General features: G+C 33.8%; 1 protein-coding gene across 1 annotated transcript; it reads left to right on the forward strand.

Moving 5' to 3' along the window:
- Positions 1-1,827: 1,827 nt before the first annotated feature.
- Positions 1,828-3,787, forward strand: LOC129802156 (uncharacterized). Its single transcript, XM_055847755.1, has 2 exons — positions 1,828-1,943; positions 2,017-3,787. Exons 1-2 carry the CDS (start codon positions 1,887-1,889, stop codon positions 2,386-2,388), a joined length of 429 nt encoding a protein of 142 aa, XP_055703730.1. The 5' UTR covers positions 1,828-1,886; the 3' UTR covers positions 2,389-3,787.
- The last annotated feature ends 17,424 nt before the right edge of the window (positions 3,788-21,211 follow it).

Consider the following 21,211-nt stretch of genomic DNA (forward strand, 5'->3'; position numbering starts at 1 on the left):
ATGTAAGTCTCATTCTCTGAAATCTTATACTTATTTAAAAAATCGCAGTGTTTGGTGGTACCCCTGTTTGGTGGTGCCCCAGTTTCCCCTACTCTAAATTATCACGGAATTATCTACAATTGATGATAAGCCAACTAATATTTAATAGAAATGTGTGAATCTCTTAGTAAAACTAAAAGAAAATTCACATTATTCGAAGGCATGAACGTTCGAAGGGAGAGCACTTTCCCCTACTGAGAGCTTTTTACGCCATCTTCTGTTTAAAGTTGTCTGAGGACTTTAATAAATGAAACGTTAGTTTTTTGTAATTACCCCCTTACAGTTTAACATGTCAAGTGCAGTTTGAAAGTAACGGTATCATTTGTCAAGATTTGAAAAAAATAATTATTCAGCATGAAATGATTGCTGAGGATAATTTACTAATTGCTTACAGCATCCAAATTGGAACAAAGAGAACACTTATCCTACCCCGATGCCTCCCAGAAGATCCAGCGAAAGAAGATGTATACCGATGGTGCAGCACAGGAGCGATTGAATGATTAGCCCCAAGAATTGCTGCGCGACACACGAATCACGCATGCTGGTCACATTCTGGCCAAGAGTCCGAGGAGAAAGAGCGTCCTCCGCATCCCGCAAGCGCAAGAGATGCTGAAGAGTCGTGCGAACTGACGCCAGGTGCACGTGTTTGGAGGCAAGGTCCCAATATCATTATTATTATATACTTTTTCTCAGCTCTCAATATAAATTCCCTCATCGTCGTTCCTTCGGTGTTGTGTCTTTTTTTTTGCTGCTGTTGCCCTTCTTCTCCCATCATCATCACTGACGATCGGCAATCCATGACAGTGTTTGTGCATGTGTGCTGCTTCTTGATTCCGTGGGAAACAGAACCAACCCCAGGTTCCCATACCGTTCAACATATGAGACCTCTCAGTGTGGATCCGCGCACCTGCCACCGTTAACGAGAGAGGGTGATTTTTATATTTAAAAAGCATTGTTGGATTCTCCGCTCCTTCTTTTTTTTGAGTCCACTGAGCCCATCTTCCTCAACCCAGAAGAATACCCAATACAATATCTCAGTGGATCTACCTGGAAAATATCCATACATTTATGCACACTCAGGGGTTGTGATTCACATGTAAATTGATATTGAACACTTGTTCGACTTTTCAGAGGGGTGGGATGAGTTTTCAACGGTCAGGTAGGAACCGTTGGTGAAATACCGTGGGAGGATTCCTTCGCGCCAATTCAAACCGTTTGCCAAGATTTTCAATGAGCTATTCCGTTTTGATTATGGCTAGATTGATGGGATTTTGTTTTAGGGGTATAGGGGGACGATGGGTACCAATTAAAATTTTCATGGATGAACTTCGAGGTGATTTTAGTGTAAGAAGTTGAGATGTTGCAAATCAAAGGTTTTGCAGTAGTTTTTGATCTAGGATTGAGCTACTGGGATTAAGTACGTGGCTAGGAATTGAAGTCAGACAGTCCCCAGTAGCCCCCTATATACCAGTTTATCGGTGAAAAGTTGCGCCAAAAGCCATGGAAAAGCGTGTCTTTGGCGTTTTTCAGAGATCCACGTTCTTGGCTCACGTTCCGCATGAGGTGAACACACGTTCATGAAGGATGAAGTCTATCTCACTTCATCTCTCGACATCTCTCGAGGGGCCGTTGTATATTTTTTTTCCTAAAGTGCTGCTGGTGTTTTGCCGAGCACAAGCACTGCACGAGAACCACGTGCTTTTTGGTGTCGAATAGAGGGGGAATGTCTTGGTCGAGGGCGGAGTCCTCTGTGCCTATATAAGCCCATGACTCTCCATGTGAGGGACTCAAAGGCAACCTGTTGCTCAGGCCGTACCATCGAAATTTCCTGCCAAGGCATACCGACCATGTGCATTGTGAAAGAGAATTCGTGTGAGAGTGCGTGGCGAAACATCTTCAAGAAGGTAAGACAATTAATGTGACATTTTTGAAATTGTTCAATTAATACATTTTTTTTCTCTGATTTATTTATTGCAGCCACTGAAGCCGAAACTACCAAGGCAGATTGTTCGGTCAGCCAAGGTGAATCTCAATCGCTATTGGCACAAATTCGAAGAGATGATGACCATTGACAATCTTCAGTTGATTCCAAGAGACAATCAGGATCATCTCAACAATCATCAGGCTTCTGCACTTGAATTGACCCATCTCATGGCCAAGTCCTTCACCATTGAGAAGAATCTCAATCGATCAGGGCGCTATCGGAACTACCACGATGACTCCCTCTACCACGGGGTGAATCTCAATAATCCCAATCAGAATCATGCTGAAGAGGACGACAACCACCAAAATGAGCTGCTGGAACTCCTTCAGCATCCCATCTACAACATCAATTTCAATTTCAACTAGATTAGGTATCAATCTTATATAAGGCCCCTACCCCCTACCCCTATCTTAAACTAAAACTCAATGTTTTCAAATCCAGACACTTCAGGACTATACTTCTCCTTTTGAAATCCTGATTGTCTCAATTGGTAGAATTGCTTTAAACCCCATTTTTTTAAATTTTGTAATAGTAAACTAGGGTTAAGTTACAAGGGCACTCGGTAACTTTGTGAACTGCAGCAGAGCTTTCGGGGAACTTCCTTCGGTTGAGCTTTAATTTTTGAAGAAATATCCCTAAATTTTACATGTCAATCTCACTAAAATTATCATCTCAGCTTTTTATATCTCGTATAAAATGTACATGAGTTTTTTGGCCTTATTGATTGACATGAGGATCTGTGCAATTTTTTTTCGATAAGCTTTTTGACAACTTTTAAAGTTAATTTTGTTTGTTTTGTGTCTCGTCTGTTTTATTTATGGGTGGGGTCGCTGAAGACCAGTAGCTGGTATCTCATACCGCTCGGCCCCTATTCCTGAACGAAATGGATAGACAAGTAGAGATCACCCTATACTTAAACCTTTTTTTAAACTTGTTTTCTCGGTATACGATATTTCGGAACACGTGCAATCTTAAGAGTTAGTAATGTCGTATTTTTTTGCTCATTTGTACAATTTGAAGAGTTTTTCAAACTGTGATATCAAAATTTAGAGCTTAATTTTGTGTAAATTACTCTTTTGTCCTAAAGCCCAAAAGGGTTGGACAAAAATAGGCCGATTTAGTGTCAATGCTTGTAGTTTTTTAAGATTGGATATCTATAAGATTATCCTGTGATATTAGTTTGATAAGGATTTATTGAATTGTCTTCCACTAGAGCTTTAAAAAAGTAGCTTTAAAACGGGACGAAGCTTTAATATTTTGTTTTTGTGATAAGCCCCATTCTTATTTAGTTGCTTTCCCATTTGCTTTGATATTTTTTTTTAAATTCACTGATCACTTAGTGGTATGTTTTGAGGCAAATGGACAGGAAAGCAACTAAATTTGAGCTCTTCAATCAATTGTCAATACTTTTTGTTGATGGTTTTTTTTTCTCAATGCTTGACGGTTAAGAAGGAAGTAGCCCCATATCATTAGAATTCTTTCCTGCAGAGCCATCGTCAGAAGTGCCAATTTATCTACCTGTATAACATTCTCATGCGATCGCACTTGAAATTAGTCTTAAGACCGAAGGCTAAAACACCTTCATTAGCATAGTTGTATTAGATGATAATTTAGTATGTAAAAATTCATCACAAATTGTTTCAAATGATCTCTTACAACTCTAGCATTAAGATTTATGTTCTTATAGGATTTTTGTGTGTGTTTTTTTGTGTTTGTCATAAAAAGAAATAAATAAACAAGAAACGTTTCTTTACAAAAAAAAAACATCCTCTTTTGACTCTTATTCGATACTGCTCCCAATCCAAGGGGTAGTCCCTAAAGTCCAATAGGACTTTTTTGTTCGCTCTTTAGCACGTGATTCTGGTTGGAAAGTCTACACCAAAGAAGGTACCGCTTCTGGGTTCTTCGGTGGATTTCTTTCTTCTCACTTTCGTCGGTAAAATTATGAAAAATTCTGCACAAAGCCCCTCTGTAGCCTTTCATCATAAAAATGCGAGTCACTTTTTGGAATACAATCTTGGCAAATTTGTTCCGCATGGAGCCTCTGAATGGTATTGGTAAAAAAAAGCGCATGGGTCATAAGAATCCTCCAAAGTCCCTTTTACAATTCATCTTCAATTCGTTATGCACCGAAAAATGAACCACAGCAGATGGTATTGACGATTTTTAATGATTTGTTGGATGAACTGAGAGATTTCTTGTTGATTTTTATCGTAATGAGGCATTTTCCACGCTTCTCCTCAAATGACAAGGATAATTTTCTCTCCATTTTCATAAATAATCATCTGCTAAAGTAAATTATACAGCCCCCTTTTTCCTGGAAGTTCTTTTGCGTGATTATTTTTTCATTGCCAGGATTTTTCACGAAGAACCCATCTTCAAATGTTTCATCCTTTCAGGATGAATGTCATTAAATTGCACTAAAAAAAGATTGAGAAAACTTTATGGGTGTTTGAAATGATTTTTCGAACAAACTTTACGGCTATTTGCATAGTATTTTAATTTTATGCCGTCAGTTAATGAGGATTTTGTTGAAGCCAAAAAGTCACGATATGGAATTGAAAAGTCATATTTTTCTCATAATTGATATTTTTAAGTAAATGTGTGTTTGCCTTTCAGAATTCTCTTGTCGTTATGTTCGAAAATTTGGTAAATTTTTTTTTTTAATATCTTCTGTGTTACTTTCTGCCCTCAGCTGTAGCAATGATAAGACACTTTTGACTAATTTTGCCACAAATATCTGCAAAATAATAGTAATTTTTGGCTTTATTATTAATTTACAAAATTCTCTTTAATTTATTTTTGCAAAGGTATCATTTCGTTTGAGCGAAACCTCTGTGAGAGCGGAATATTTGCATAATCACTTTTCAGAACTTCACGAGTAACCCTATTCTCGTTAAAATAAAAGTGAAATTCATTATTTGTCTTAGAGAAATTTTAACTTCGAAAGTTACCTTCAATTTAGGGGGAAGTGGGGCACCTTTAAATGTGGGGCAGCTTTGAAATAAAATTGAACCTTATCGTGATATAATTTAGCTGCACAAACAGATTAAGAAGCTAAGTTCCATTACGATATGGCTCAATTCAACTTAAACATAGATGAAAAATCCCAATCTGAAAATTGCCCCATTTTCAAAGGTTTCCCACTTCCCCTGAAGTAAATTGTATATTTTTGAATACATTTTCAAATCATTTAGAAATGAGGAAAGTCCCTACACTTGAGAGAAATCCGAAAAAGTTAAAATAACATTCCGGAAATGTTAGTTTTACCCTGCAATATTGATCCAAAATCGGTGTAAATATTACCCTTTTTAGGTCTTTTAGGAGTTATAGTTACCCTTTTTCATGTTAATTTTACTCTTAAAACGGTGTAAAATTAACAAAAAAATGTTGATATATTTTTACACCTAAAAAGTGTTAAAGTTATGAGGAAAAGAAGTTAATCGCATCCTCTTTTTGTTCTCACTCAGTGTATACTGAGAAATTGACTTTTTTTCCTCATAATTTTAACACTTTTTAGGTGTAAAAATATATCAACATTTTTTAATGTTAATTTTACACCTTTTTAAGTGTAAAATTAACATGAAAAAGAGTAACTTTAACCCCTAATGCACCTAAAAAGCATAATATTTACACCGATTTCGGATCAATACTGCCGGGTAAAATAAACATTTCCGGAATATTAAATTAACTTTTTCGGATTTCTCTCAGTGTACTAAAATACATTTTACACAATTTTAATTGTCATACTTCTTTGTTTAATATGATTCAAATAAATTAAATTGATAAAAAGCTTTGATAAAATATGAAAATGGTAATAAAGATTTTGAAAACTGGTCTCTCTTGGAGCTCGAGCTGTTAAAAGATTTTTATCAGATGTTTATTACGAATTTCAATGGGATTTTTGAACTTAAATTATATCAAATGATTATTTTGAAATTAAAAAAATAAATTTTTGAATTTCTTATGAAAACTTTATATGCTTATTTAATTTATTTCAACAAAAATTGCAAAACCTCTACATCAAATATCGAATTAAGGTTAATAAAATCAAAATTTGGAGAGGTCACTTATACCATCAAACTCGTTAAGCCTTTAAGGACGAGAGGATAAAAATTTTACGGTCAGAAAACACAACTTTTACTACCTTCTGTGCAAAAAAAACTTTAGGAGGCCGTAGGAATTATTTTTGTGGCACCGGTGTACCTACCCAAGCAACATTTGATATCTAAATAATGTATGTCTCAAATGTAAGCAACATTTTTTCAACGTAGTCAAGGTGTTTCTAAAAAATATAATGTATGAACGTAATGGAGGTATATTATCTGAAAATCATGTGTGTTGTGTGCCAGAAAATTAACTTAACTAAAAAATGTTTAGAAAATATCAGTTATTTCCTATTAATAATAATAATACATTTTATTTTATAAATTCCAGTTAATATGTTGGTATTTTCCCTTAAAATTTCGATTATGTTTTTAGATCCAAAAACAAGTCATAATACAATCCATTTTTGAGTAAAAATGTGTAAAGCTATGTCGAAAACATCAAGAGTATATTTATCTTACATATTCTTGCTGTAATGTTAACATAATTTCATGAAATTGTATGAACTTCATGTGTTAATACTTTTCAATTATATTTGTTCTGTAAAGGAGACAACTTTTATACAACTTGTGTTCTTTTTGTATAACGCTGCCAGATTGTCAAATTGTGCTTTATTTACTAATCAGAGATACATCTCTGAGTTGAAATTTTTTGAAAAAATTGATGTATTGCATAAAATTAGAGTCTGAAAGTGCATCAATGTCAGTAGTAGAGGGAAGTACTGAGTTAGAAGAGATAAAACTTAGCAAGATTAAGAAAATTCATGAATATAAAGTCAATTAATACAGTGTTTGTTTACTAAAAATATCTTTCTTGAATTTCAAAGTACAGCGGAAGTGCAAGCGATAGAATACATTTCTGAACATTTGTTGTAAAACTGAATTGTAAGAGTGCCCAGAAATGCTTAAAAATTTAATCAAAATCATAAATTTGCGCTATTTTGACACTTGACGTTGTGTTGTTATATTATTGTTGCAAATAATTTCTATTGTAAATATAATGTACGACTTAATGTAAATAAAATAACAAAAATATATAAAGTCGTGTTTTCTTCTGCATTTCTTACTTTATCAGGTTATAATGACATGATTTTATTTCATCGGAACTTAAAGAGAATTATGGCATGGGAAATTACAAAAACTAGGTGACGCCAAACTCAATTTAATAAAAAAAATATGAAAAAAAACATTGATGAGCATGGATATTTGTCCAGAATTGTGTTTAAAGAGATGTACTCTATCAATACCCTCAATAAAACCTGATATCTTTAAGTTTTTTAAATGATGTGATGGCAGGAGCAAAAAAACCATACAATTTTATTTTCTTTAATTTTCCAGCTTCCTATTAGGAATTTCAAGTCGGAAATGAAATATTGTTCACTAAAATTATATCCTCTAATGGAAAATGGTCATCGTTTTAAAGTTTCAAATGCGATAAAAGTTCACGAGGCACAAAAAATCTGACTAAATTGTAGAAGACAAATAATTATTGTTTCAAGGAAAATATTTGAGCGAGATTTAAAGAAAAATTTAAAAGAAATTAGCCGATAGTTATAATATTGACATTATAGATTGATTGTATTTTAGTCAGTCATATTCTATACATTTTACCGTAGATAATACCGTGATTATATATAAAATAAAAAATTGTAATATGTCGGATGTAAAAATTCCCCATTCACCCGAATATAAACCTCTTTTATACGGTTATAGAAGTTTGTAAAGTCTGCGCCATAATTTTCGACTAGATATCAGACATCTCTACTCAATTATGGCGATAAATACTCCTTGGGTATGGTCCTTGAAGGTTAAATGGACTTTGTCAAATATGAAAACAAAACTGCATCTTATCTTTATTTGATAAAAATAATCCATTAATAAATGTATAGAACTCTTGGACAGGATTCAAAAGATTAATGTTATTAAAAAGTAATATGGCAGTAAAATTTATTTATCTAATTTGATGAAAGTTAATAAGAACTCTCGTCAATTTTTCCTTCGTGAGAAAATATTTGTGTTCGCAATATCACAACAATTTTTAAAGAACTAAATTTCAATACAATACACATTATAATATTTGAACTTTATTAGCATTTTTATTAATACATTTTGTACCTTTTTTATTCTTGACTGAGTAAATTTTATAGTTTATTAAAATTGATTAATATTGATTATAATAACTAGAATTTATTTTCCCGAAATGATAAGTCGCATTTTATGGCTTTATTAAAATTATATTTAGTAATAAACGATGGCAGAAAATAAAAACCCCTATTCGTGTCAAAAAAAAAACACAAAATAGATAAAGAAAACCTCCTCAAAAATTATCGACAAATTGAAAGATAACTCAAATTCGAGAGGATCCTCTTAAAATGGCAATTTTTCTCTCACGGAGAGGACAAGTGGGATCAATTACATGACTATTAGAAGGAGTCAATTAATTAGTGCCGCATTAGCGCCAAAAGTCCTTAGACTTGCATTGGGATAATGCTGAAGATTGAGCGCGAAATATTTGCGATGAAATTAGAATTTTCCGGTTTTAACACCTGGAAAAGCCACCGTGAAAGAGACCCAAACGAGATGGAACGAATCGATTAGGCGATTTTTGGATACATTTCTGCACTAAATCCCCAATGAACAATAATCTGGCATCGGCGCGACGAATTGCTTGCTCTTTGCTGCATTTTCGGGGGTGTTTTTCACAAAAGCCCCTACAATAATGCTTTTCATGAATTTTTAGAAGCAATAACACTCTTTTTTCCTCTTTTTCCTTTTTTGTCAGATGATTTTCAATAACTTTGCGCCTTTTGAGATCGTCACAAACAATTCCTCCCTTTTAGTTTGGTTCCTCTGAGGGCTTTCTCTTTCTCACTCTTAGGAATTGTGATTGATAGTTTCTATACCTTTGCGATTGGACTGGAACGAATTGCTTCAGGATTCTCCTACAACGAAATTCCCCTGATTCTTCAATTGAATCACGTACGGCTTTTTTATTGAAGCAATGGACGTTGAGAAGGGCGAAATATTTTGTGGAAAAATGTAATTTAATAATATTCACTGCATCTTCCTTTTCAAACTGCAGATGCTATCGAGAGATTGTGAATTTTTCAGTGGACCTATCTTGAGATCCGATCTCCAAAAAACATTGTCCAAGGATGGTTTGCTGAAAGAGGAGAAAATCCCATGTGATTCAATTGACCACTTTTGCCCTCCAGAGGTCCAAAAAACTCCCTCTGTCACCTCAGAATTTTTACACAGAGAGAATGGACGTGGAAAATAGCAATAAACCTATTTTACTTCAGAATAAGTGAGATTCAAAAATGAGGCTAAAGAATTTTAAACATCTTTTAGTGTTTGAGTTTTTTTTGATACTTTGATCATATTATTTTTAGGTCAAATTGGTTATGCGCCCGTAATCTATGCAAAAATAATTTTGCAGTTTTTCATTCTCAGAAGAACATAGTTCCTTTTCTATTGTGGAGAATTACCTATAAATATATTGTGGTGTTATAAATCTGTCAGGGACTGTGTGTTTCTTGGGCTTCCTTCTACCGTTTGTGATATTCACGTACCTGTGGTAAACAATAATTTCTCTGTGATAGGATTCTGTGATATCTAATACCCTCTTCTTCCTGCCCAGTTTACCTGGAAATATATATTCCTTTAGTAAATGTCTTCAACAGTGATCCGGAACGTAGGCGGCTGGCTTTTCCAGAAGACGTTTCCTCGATGACCGCCAAATGCCCTTCACCAAATCCACTGAGGCAGTGAAACACAATTATCACCTTCACCAATTATTTATTTACACCAATTTCTCCACTACTAGACTGAACACAGTTTAACTCTACGTCACTGTCGTTTTTCTGTATTTTAAAGTTAATATTTTTATAATAATTTCACTAAATAAACTAATAACTTTTCTCTCCTCACGTCTCTGTGCAAAATCAAGTCTCTTACGTAATGCCCAGACTGGTTCCCGCTCATTCCCCTACTTTCTTTCCAGCTGATCCTATTCACCACTTTTTCCTCCTTCTCTCTCCCTCCATGCATATTCAAAATCCAACCGTCTTTTGTCTCTTATTTTTAAGAGATCTCCAATCAATGGAAATTCTATACATCTATCTAACCGTTTTAATGAGTCGAAAAGAGTTTAGAGTGGGTCTTTAGCGATCAGTAGATCATTAGATCACAGTAATCGTACGATAAGTTCTCTAGATTGCGTTGAATGTACGATCAGACACCATGAAAGTACTTGTCTCGCGATCAGTCTACAAGATCGCTTATCTCACAATATGTCTCCAATAATGTTGATCACACGATCAGTCTCCAAAATCGCGCTGATCGTACAATTAGTCTTCAAGATCACGTTCATTGCACAATCAGTCTCCAAGATAACGACGATCACACGAAAAATCTCCAAGATTGGGCTTATCACACGATAAGTCTCCAAGATTACGCTAATCGTTCGATCAGTTCTCCAATATTGCAACGATCGCTACACAAGTGTCCATGATTGCACTGATTAGACGATCAGTCTATAAGGTCGTGCTGACCGCACGATCAGTCTCCAAAATTACGCTGATCACGCAATAAGCATCCAGTATTGAAGTATTGCGTTGATCTCGCGATAAATCTCCAAGATCAAATTGATCGCTTGATCAATCTCTAAGATTCCGCTGATAGGACAAACAGTCTACAAGGTTGTGCTTATCGCATGATCACTCCCTAAAGTTACGTTGATCAAACGATAAATCTCCAAGATTGCGCTGACCGTACGATCAGTTCTCCAAGACTTCCCCGATCGCGAGATAAGTCTCCATGATTGCACTGATTAGATGATCAGTCTATAAGGTTATGGTGATCGAACGATCAGTCTAAAAGGTTGTGTTAATCTCACGATCAGTCTCCAAAATTATGTTGATCACGCGATATGTCTCCAAAATTGAATTGATCGCTTGATAAATCTCCAAGATTGCGCTAAGCTCATGGTAAGTCCAATAATTTCCAAGTTTGTACTGATTGTATAATCAGCTTCCAAGATTGCTTTGAGCGCACTATTAAACTAAAAGGTTATGATGATCGAACGATCAGTCATAGAGTTGTGCCGATCGTACGATCAGTCACACGATAAGTCTCTAAGATTGTGCTAATCTCTTGAAAAATCTTCCAGATCGAGTTGATAACTTAAACAATCTCCAAGATTGCGCTGACAACGAGATAAGTCGATTAATTTCCAAGATTGCAGTGATCGTATTATCAGATTCCAAGATTGCATTGATCAGACGAGTCTGTAAGGTTATGCCGATCGGACGATCAGTCCCCAAAAGTATGCTCATCCATTGCCGCTCTGAATGTAGATAGGGAAGTGAGCGTGTATGACAGCCTGCTGATGCCAAAGTCACACTAACACATACGTGCAAGCGAACATTGGCGATCTGAGGTGTTCAGTGCAGCAGCACAATGCGTTCGTCGTTGGAATATGTTTAAAATTAAAAAAAAGTATTTTAACATAATTTTGTGATTTTCTTAAATTTTTTAAAATAAAAAAAAATGTTTGTGTTTTCCCAGGTGAAATGTGACTATATCATGAGACTTTTCAAATTCTATCAAAATTTATTATCTTAAAGCATTACACATTTTAGATACTTTTTTTCTTTAGTATTATATTTTTATTATTCAGTTGAATATTTAATCAATTTAATATTTTAAGCATTTAGCATTAACTTATGAAAATCGTAGAGTTTCTGTCTTTGTCAGAGTTTTTAGTTTTTCTTGCCCAAGCAGGTGATCATATTTTTTGTGTAATCGCTTAAAAGCAAATTCACCATCGGTCTGAAGGCCATCTTAAAAATATTTTCACTGAGAACTCCACATACTGAACATAATTCGTCAGTTAAATCAGCATTTGTCGTAACTTACGTTTCGCAACTTTTCAGGAGACGAAATTTTCAGTTCAGCTTTATTTTTTTTTAAAAAAATGAGCCCCGAATGCGATACTTTTGAGTCAAAATAATGAAAGTGGAACTAATAAGCTGTAAGTTAACTCGAGAAAATCTTCCGATGAAACACAATAGGATTTTATCGTAACTTCCATCGTTTATAAAGCCGTAACATATAAAGCCGTAGTTACGACAAATGCTGATTTAACTGACGAATTGTTCAATATCAATTACAAAACCTTCTGACCGAACACTTTCTAATGTAACTTCTATCCATGCACTTAAGGTATTGTCTTTGAAAAGTTCAAGTTTACGGTCATTTTCCAATAGTTCTTCAACAATACAGGCCATGTGAAAGACCATAAACTTTACGTCATCCGATGCATGAACAAGATTTCCTCTCTCCGGAATCGTCATATATTTTTATCACTAAAATCTGTCTTAGGTTATCCAGAGATTTACTTTTCGAACAACTAATCACAAATAACTGTGCAACTGAGCTTCAATCTTGCGGAAAAAACTTCAGGGAATGAACTATCCGGGAGTTATTCACGTATTTTGTGTCATTCAAAACTACACAAAAATCACTTAAGGTAAAGTACCCTTTATTCGACCGGTTCCTCTATTCGTCCGGTAGATTTATTTATTCAATTTAATTATATTTGCTATAATATTTTGTGTATGATCTAACATTAATAGGTCAATTATTCTTTAAATAATAAGAATCAGTGACAAATTCATAGAAATTGATGAAATTCACCATCAAATATTCAAAAATTGACCCACCGGTCGAATAGAGGAACCCGGTCGAGTAAGGGTACTTTACCTTAATTTCTCGTTAAAATTACTGAAAACCTATTTTCGATGATCGAAAGAATCACTTTTATAACATTTATTGACGATCCACTAAACAAATGAGGCCCCATTCTTGCATAAAGTCCGTCCGGGAGTTAACTATCAGGAAGTTATTGATGTATTTTGATTGCGTTAAAACTATTAAAAATTGACTAAATTTCGAGTAAAAATCACTGAAGACTACTTGCACATGAATCACAGAACGAAGTTTTATCGATTTCGAAGCCCCATTTAATAACTTTAAGCCCCATTTTTGAAGTAAAATATCGGGAGTCCATTTGACACTTCAAAATTAGGTTATGTTTCGTTCTTTTAGCGATTTTAACCATTTCTTAGACTGTTTTCACTAGTTTTTCATCACTGTATGTTAAAAAATCACTTGTTTTAAGTAATTTGAATGTTATTTTTTCACAAAAACTTAAGAAATTAGCGAAAAACTAAGAAAATGTGGGAGCATCCCACATGCAAACAACTGAGCATTCTAAAACTCGCACACTAACGCAAAACCGCATCAGCAGGCTGTCATACACGCTCACTTCCCTATCCATATTCAGAGCGGCAATGGCTCATCACACGATAATTCTCCAAGATTGCACTTTTCTCGCGATAAATCTCCAAGATCGAGTTGGTCCCTTAATTAATCTCAAAGATTTCGCTGTTCGCACGATCAGTATTAAATGTATACTGTCGATCAAATTCTTATTAATATGCACGTAGTAAAAAAAAGAAAAAATACCATTTCATCATTAAGTTTGCATTAAATTTAGGGAACCTTATTCATGCTCCTCTTCAACTTCGAGGTTCCTCCTATGATTTTCACTTTCATGTCAATTGTAAAAGTTTAGGTATGAGAATCTGACCTAATCCAGAGGCTGATACTGTGGTAAAAAAGGAATCTCCTCAGGGGGTTTCTCCCGTCCATCTCAGAGTGGTTTAGGAGAGTATTAAAAAATTGTACATCATCGCACTGATCCACCCTCGAGATAAGATCAATTTCACTAGGAATTATCTTGGCAAACGAATAGGCAATTCATGGTTGTTTTTATTGTTGCCAAAGAGATTACGAATTTTTATTCATTCTCAAGAGACAGACTGTTCAGAAAGAAGAAAAAAAATCCTTGCTAGAGCTCTTTTATGCTCCCTTCATGCAATTTCCAGGCGGCACGAGAGAATACTCCAAAATCCTGTGAAATGCAATCAAACAGCAGGAAATCACCATTTCAAACCTATTTTTATTTTTATTATCTTCTTTTCCTAATTCTCCCTTTTTTGTGTTCAACTGAGTCGACAAAGAGGAAGATCCTGAAAAAAAAACGATGTGGCCGAAAATCTTTGCCACAAAAAGACACTGCAGACAATTGCAAAATGCATGCACAAATTCACCAAACTTCAATTGCATCTCAACAATTTGTCATGGAGTTTGTCAATAAGAAACCAAAGTGCTGAGAAGAAAGGAACTCAGCAAGAGTCACTTATTTTAACAATTATGGATGAGGAATTGTGCGGTGTAATAATTTCGAAAGAAGTGAAGCCTTCTGGACAGAACAATTGCAAATTCTTCATTCATTCACATTTCTTTTCATTCACTTGAGAATCTTCTTTTGGTCAAATTATTTCAACGAGAACAAAAAGAGTGGCAGAGTTGGAAAATAACAATAAAATCGAACAGATATATATTTTAAGATTTTATATATATATATTATATATTTATATATATTTTATATTTATATATATATTATATTTTTTAAGATTGGACAGTATAGGAGCTTTAACTTAAAAGGATTAGGACTTTATGATAATTTTGAGTACAACCCAAAGTACAACCTTAAATCGGGAAATCTCTCATGTTCCTAGAATATGTTTCTGAGATTTTGATCTGACGAGCTTTTTTATTGTTTTTTTAATGCTTGATACTAATAATCATTACCTTTAATTAATTTAACTCAGATTTGCTTTATTCTCTAATTTCACTAATAAATTTATACTTTGTAAGCATTGTAAGATTAAAATCTATGGCAAAAATTAAAAAAAAATAAATAAATAAATAAAAGGAAAGCTTATAAATAAAAATAAACTCAATTATATTTCAAAATATTCCATTGTTTATTAATTAAACAAGTTTGTGAAAATAATTGTTCTCATTTTAATAATTCTAAAGTTTTCTTTAAAGTTTTTTTTGCAGGTAATTTTACGATTGATTTTATATTTTTAACATATTTTTTATCTAGATTGCAGAATTGGGTTTATGAACTAAAAAAATACTTATCAATTTATTTTCAACCCAAAAGTAATTATTAAAATAATATTTTTAATCCTTATTTAAAGTGATCGTACAGGTTCACATAAATATAATTTTCAAATTAGGATTGTTTTTTTAATTTCTGAAGGAGGATAATAATGTGTTTTAATTCATATCAGAGTACTTTTGATTAGTTAAATTACCAGGATATCCATCGTATGTCCTCACATCCTGAAAAGGATACGAATGATTCAACACAAAATTTGGACAGTTTTGGCTTTATACAAATGTTTTTGTTACGCTTAATTTTTAAGTTAATGGCTTGTGCTTAAAGGATTTAAGGACTACTATACTATTTTTTGATACTTTAACTTGTCTTCCCGAAGGATTTATTTACTGGACAGCAGGGTTAGGATATTTATTTTCTAGATTTTCTTACCTTGAGTTGAAACAAAAAGGCGGCATTATTGCCTTAAGCCCGGTGGCTAGATAGAGCCGTTACTAATGGCCGTGAGAAACAGCCGCGAGTTAGTCCAAACAGAGGACGAAATTCCCGAAATTTTTTAAAAATATTCATACGAGAGCAAGAGAGTAGTCTGACTAGATTCGAACTATCCTATTCCTTTTCCTTCTGCTCTTTAACTGTACGAAGCCGATTCAATCCTAGTTTTCTTTTTAATTTTAATTATAAATAATATTGTACATAAGATGGGTTACAACAAAGTATCGGGATAGCTAGTCATATTTTTTTTTCTGTGCGACTTTATAGAGCAGTTCCGGATCGTCCGTTGAGCCCGAGTGTAAAGATCTACAGTAGACTCTCTCTCAATTAGGCATTTGGAGCAAAATGTCATCCGGTTTATCGATAGATTTGGGCGTCAAAGCTTTTGTAATTACACAAAAAGCGCTCCATTATTAAGAATCACGATAAAATAGGAAGAACTACAGCGAATTTGAGCGAATTAGCTTCATAATTAAACGTGAAAATTGTCAACAAAATTTTTCGCCCGATTGAAAAAGAGCCGATTGAGTGAAAGTCTACTGTAGATTCTTCTTACTGATTGCTTATCTTTTCTATTTTTTTATACTAATTTTAAATTCCTAATTTTAATATTTCTTATTAATACTACGGTAACAACACGTGCTAAATCCTAGCCTCGTTGTAGTATCTGCCATATATTTTATCTAATGGTTCCCTTCCTTTTCATATTCCAGTAAGAGTCACTTAGACGGGCTTCAGACTAGACACTTATGGCTGAGACTTAGCGCTTGAGTTATAATCTGAAAAGATGGGGTGGGGGGGTTTGCGGCTAAACCTAGAAATTTGAATACTTAAGTATAAGTTATACGGGTTTCAGACCTAAATAAATAATAAAATAAAAATCCCGAAAGTCAAAATCCCGAATTCTTAAAAGTGTCATAGCTACTCTCACAATTGCACCCGCGCTTGCTGGAAGCAAAGGGAAATTTTCTGAGTCTTGGGAAATTATTTTATACATTATCCTCCATAATTTCATTCTTTTCAGGATTTTGAACACTTGGCGTTTTGGCTTTTGCGATTTTGGCTGCCTCCAAAAAAAACAATACTGTTCAAAGTTGATTATACACTTCCTTGGAAAATACCGGGGCCATCTCATTTTAAGTATTTTCACAAAAGACTCCCGGTTCACTCTCTAGCTGTACTCTTTCACCCCCTGGATCAATGTGTTTAAATTGAAACCCGGTTTTACAAAAATATGAAAGATAAATCCTTTTTGTGCCTCTTTACTTCAAACAATTTTTTCAAGCAATCAATAAAAGAGTAAAATTTTCAAAAAATATTTATAATAAAGAAATTTAGTGACTTGTATTATCTGAAATTTTATTAAAATCCCTTTCTAAATGCATTAAAAATTTATTATCCCAAAAAAAACTTATTAAGAGCGAGAATAATCTTTAAATATTTTAGGTATTTCTTAAATAATAATTTCCTTAAAAAAATTTGGACCATGCAGTTTAGTGTTTGAGTAAGATTAAAATAAAAATCTTTGGGAAATGGGTAAGATGTTTCACTGAAAGGATGACTTATGCCCTAGACACACTTACGACTTAAGTTGAGAAACGACTTAGTGGAAAATGATGGAAATGTAGTTTAACCATTAATATCTAATATAATTACGCTAAGCCGTCTTTCGACTAATCCTCAGGTCTGTCAAGGCCCTTACAGAAGATTTTTCTAGAACAATTAGGGGGAAGTGAGGCACCTTTAAAGTGGGATAGGCTTAAAATTGGGATTTTTTCTCATATTTTTAAATGAAATTGAGCCTTATCATGATGTAATTTAGCTTCACAACTAGGTCGAAGAACTAAATTATACCATTGTAAGGTCAAGTTTCATTTAAAAAGAAAGCAATCCAATTTCAAAACTGTGCCACTTCAAAGGTGCCCCACTTCCCCCTAATGACTATTTATTTAATTTTCTCTTGAGCCCTTGAATTCCTTGCGAATTTGTGAAAGGATTAAATTTAGGGTCATCTCTCCTGTACGAAAATGTACGAAAATAACTACTTGAAAACTGAGGCAGAGTCTCTGGGATGATCATAGGTCTTCAAAATTACAGATCAAAAAATATTTTTTAAATTCTTTTGTTGGTAATCTTTTTTTTAATTTAAAGTCAACTGAATTTTATGTAGACGGAATTATTTATTAATTATTTTAAAGTAATTATAGATAAAATAACTAGTAATTGTCCAGTTAAATGCACAAATTACTTTTTAATGTTTCTTACTCTTTTATTATAATCCAGTATTTATCTTTTTAAAGCAATTAATCGAGCAAATAAACATTTATGTTCCAGTTTAAATCTTTATTAAGTCGTGTTATTATCTCTTGGTAAGATCTTATTGTTTAATAATACATTACATTTGGTCAGGAAAATAATTATCTTGTCGTCTGTAGAACATTTAAACGTTTACATAAATGGGATTGATTATAAGATTAGTAACCGAAATGACTGTTCCACAATCATTCATAAGAAACTTCTGCTTTTGTCATTTTTTCAGTATTTTAGTACATTTGTAGATTTGTAAAAATAAATTTTATTAAGGAAAATGTCGAAATTATAATTAGGTTTGAAAATTGTCAACAGACAGATGAAAAATCTTTATTGCCCATGGTGTCTATCAACTTGATACATTCCCTTTGATTATCTTAATCCTCAATCTTGTCCAATTGCTACTCCAAAGTCTTTGGTTCAGTCTGGTTCCAAATGAAATTTACCAAATCATCTTAGCACTTTGCTTCGTTGAAATGTTTATCGCTTATTGCTGAAAAGTACAATCATTAAAAGCTTCTTCTTGTCGTGTTCCAGGAGTTTTGCAGACAGATTTGCCGAAAAAAAAATCGGTCAAGACATAAAAAGATACAAAGTGTTTATCTGCAGGTTCTCGTGTGGTTTCCATTTGAAGGAGTGCATCATAAAATTGACATTGAGGCCACAGCATGATGCTGGAAGCATATAAGAATTCAATCGGCGAAGACTTATTTGCCTGCACGTGTTCAATGCCCTGTTGAGAGATTGCTGGAAGCAGCAGGAGAAAAAAAAGCGTCAGAGATTATCGTTGGCTTCTGAAGGCGTCCGTGGAAGAAGGCAAGGTTTTAATGGCTCAACACCTTCCATCGGTCCATAAATGGATATTATACATTTTTGATTGCTATGGACTTGAGAAGTGATACAACAAAAAAGAGCTACACCATCGTAAAAATCAGTCAACAAGAGTGAAAATCACCAGAATCCAATTATAGAACTGAATTTTTGATTCACATCCCAGAATTTGAGAGAATAATTAGATATTCCGTTTAATTAATCCATCAATTTTTATCTTGAACTGATGACGATCATCTAAAAATCATCTTTTCAATCGCCATCAATCTCTTTAACTTCCAATCCCAGAAGCAATTTCCAGTGATCTCTATCTCAAGAGATTTGTGAGTGAGGCTCTTTGCCAGGTTGTAAGTGCAAATATTACATCAAATATTTAGCAAATATTATTTCACTGTAAATATCATCTTTATCACCAATCTCTCTAAGGGTCTTGTATTAAAACCGACCCCACTTATCTGATCATCCCATTTCCCTGAAATCTCAGAAAAGCAACACACAAGGAGCTGAACAATTGGCATCTGAACAGAATGTTTGTGATGAAATCCTCAAGAATTGAAAATTTTTCACCCGAAAAATTCATCACCAAGGATTTGTGTATCCTGGAGGGCTTTGTTGCCTCGATATTTGCCCACAGACAAAGGATGATGTTGGCCACGATGGCCGATTACGGTGTTAGTTTCGAAAGAAAAAGAGAATTCACATTGTATTCAATTACGCGGACACAATCAATTCATCAGCATCAGGTAGCCTGAAGATCACTGAAGCTAACCATGGACGCTTCAACACACACTTGACGGAGGGATTTTGCTTTAACACTAAACCTACCAAGACCCGGTCAAATTGACGGGTTTAAAATTAACACATATTTGAACGGTACAATGCCACTATCAAACTTTATAAATTTCTTAAAATTTGTATGTAATATATTGTTTGTCATTTGACCGAAAAACGACCAAAAATGGTCGGTAGATTTAGTGTTAAAAAAACTTAGAAATTTCTCTCACAGTCTGAATCTGTTAAAACCATACCACACTGAGTAAAAATCCAAATTTAAGCAAATCGGTTAAGAATCAGGCCATTCTGAATAGTTTTACTTTAACCTTTAAAGTTCGACATAGAAAAAATTGTCGGTCATAGGGGATAGTGGGGCTACATTGAACTATGCTTACATTAAAAACGCATTTTTTCCTCATAAATACTTCTAATTGAAGGACAGGTCAATTGTGAATCTAAATTAAATTATGATTACTTCCAGTTTCCCTAAGTAATAAGCGAAAAATAGCAATTTCAATGTAATCCCAGCTCAATGTACGCCTCAGTACCACTTACAGCTATGACCAGAAAATTAATTTTAATATTAATAGTGTGAAAACTTACGTAGTGACTTAATTTGAAGGCAGGACACAAATGGCCCTTCTCCTCAATTCAAATTAAATTGTACTTTGAATCAAATTCCCGTACTTTCTCGCAAGTTTTAGTGGTAATATACTTTCTTTTCATTTTACACGACCATATTGTATGTAAACATTCAGGAAGAAGCACATAAATATGATTTTCATTCACCAAGAATACGAACTTTCTAACATAACCTCACAATTGACATTTTGAATCCAAACGGCGTTCGAATTCGAGAGATTCAGATTTGAGAGACTCTACTGTAGTGGATGGGATCCTTAAACAGCTGGTCGTATTGCGGCGCTGGAGGGTGGCCGCTTTGGATCGCGGAGAATAGCAAAGGGTTAGTGCAAGAGGCCCTGTACCATAAATGATTGTAGCGCCATCTATATAATTAAGTATTGAATAATTAATGAACCGAATCATGATCGATGACTATTTTTTGTCCGGAAATTTCAATTATATTACTCCCATGGGATTTTGGGCAATATTTTGAGTAATTTATAAAATCATTCATATCGGTTGTGAGCTGGTAATGAACCGGTTAAACCGATAAGTAATTTTTCTTCAAAAATCAGTTGCTACTCTTAAAACAATTTTGACGAATCTTTTGGATGATTTGAATCGATTAATGTGAATCGGTTTTTTAGTAAATAATGCGAAAGTAGTTTTGAGATATCGTCAGTTAAATCAGCATTTGTCGTAACTTCCTTTTGACAACTTTTCAGGAGACGAAATTTTCAGTTCAGCATTATTTTTCTTAAAAATGAGCCCCGAATGCGATACTTTTGAGTCAAAATAATAAAAGTGGCACTAATAAACTGTATGTTAACTTGAGAAAATCTTTATAAAATGATTTAAAAGCTGAGATATTGAGATATATGTTAGAAGAAACACAGTAATATTTTATCGTAACTTGCATCGTTTATAAAGCCGTAACTTCTAATGTATGGAGATCTTGGAAGTTACGACAATTTTCAAAAACACATTATATCAATTTTAATTACTCTA

Source organism: Phlebotomus papatasi, chromosome 2 (assembly GCF_024763615.1).
Source record: "Phlebotomus papatasi isolate M1 chromosome 2, Ppap_2.1, whole genome shotgun sequence".
Lineage (NCBI taxonomy): Eukaryota > Metazoa > Arthropoda > Insecta > Diptera > Psychodidae > Phlebotomus > Phlebotomus papatasi.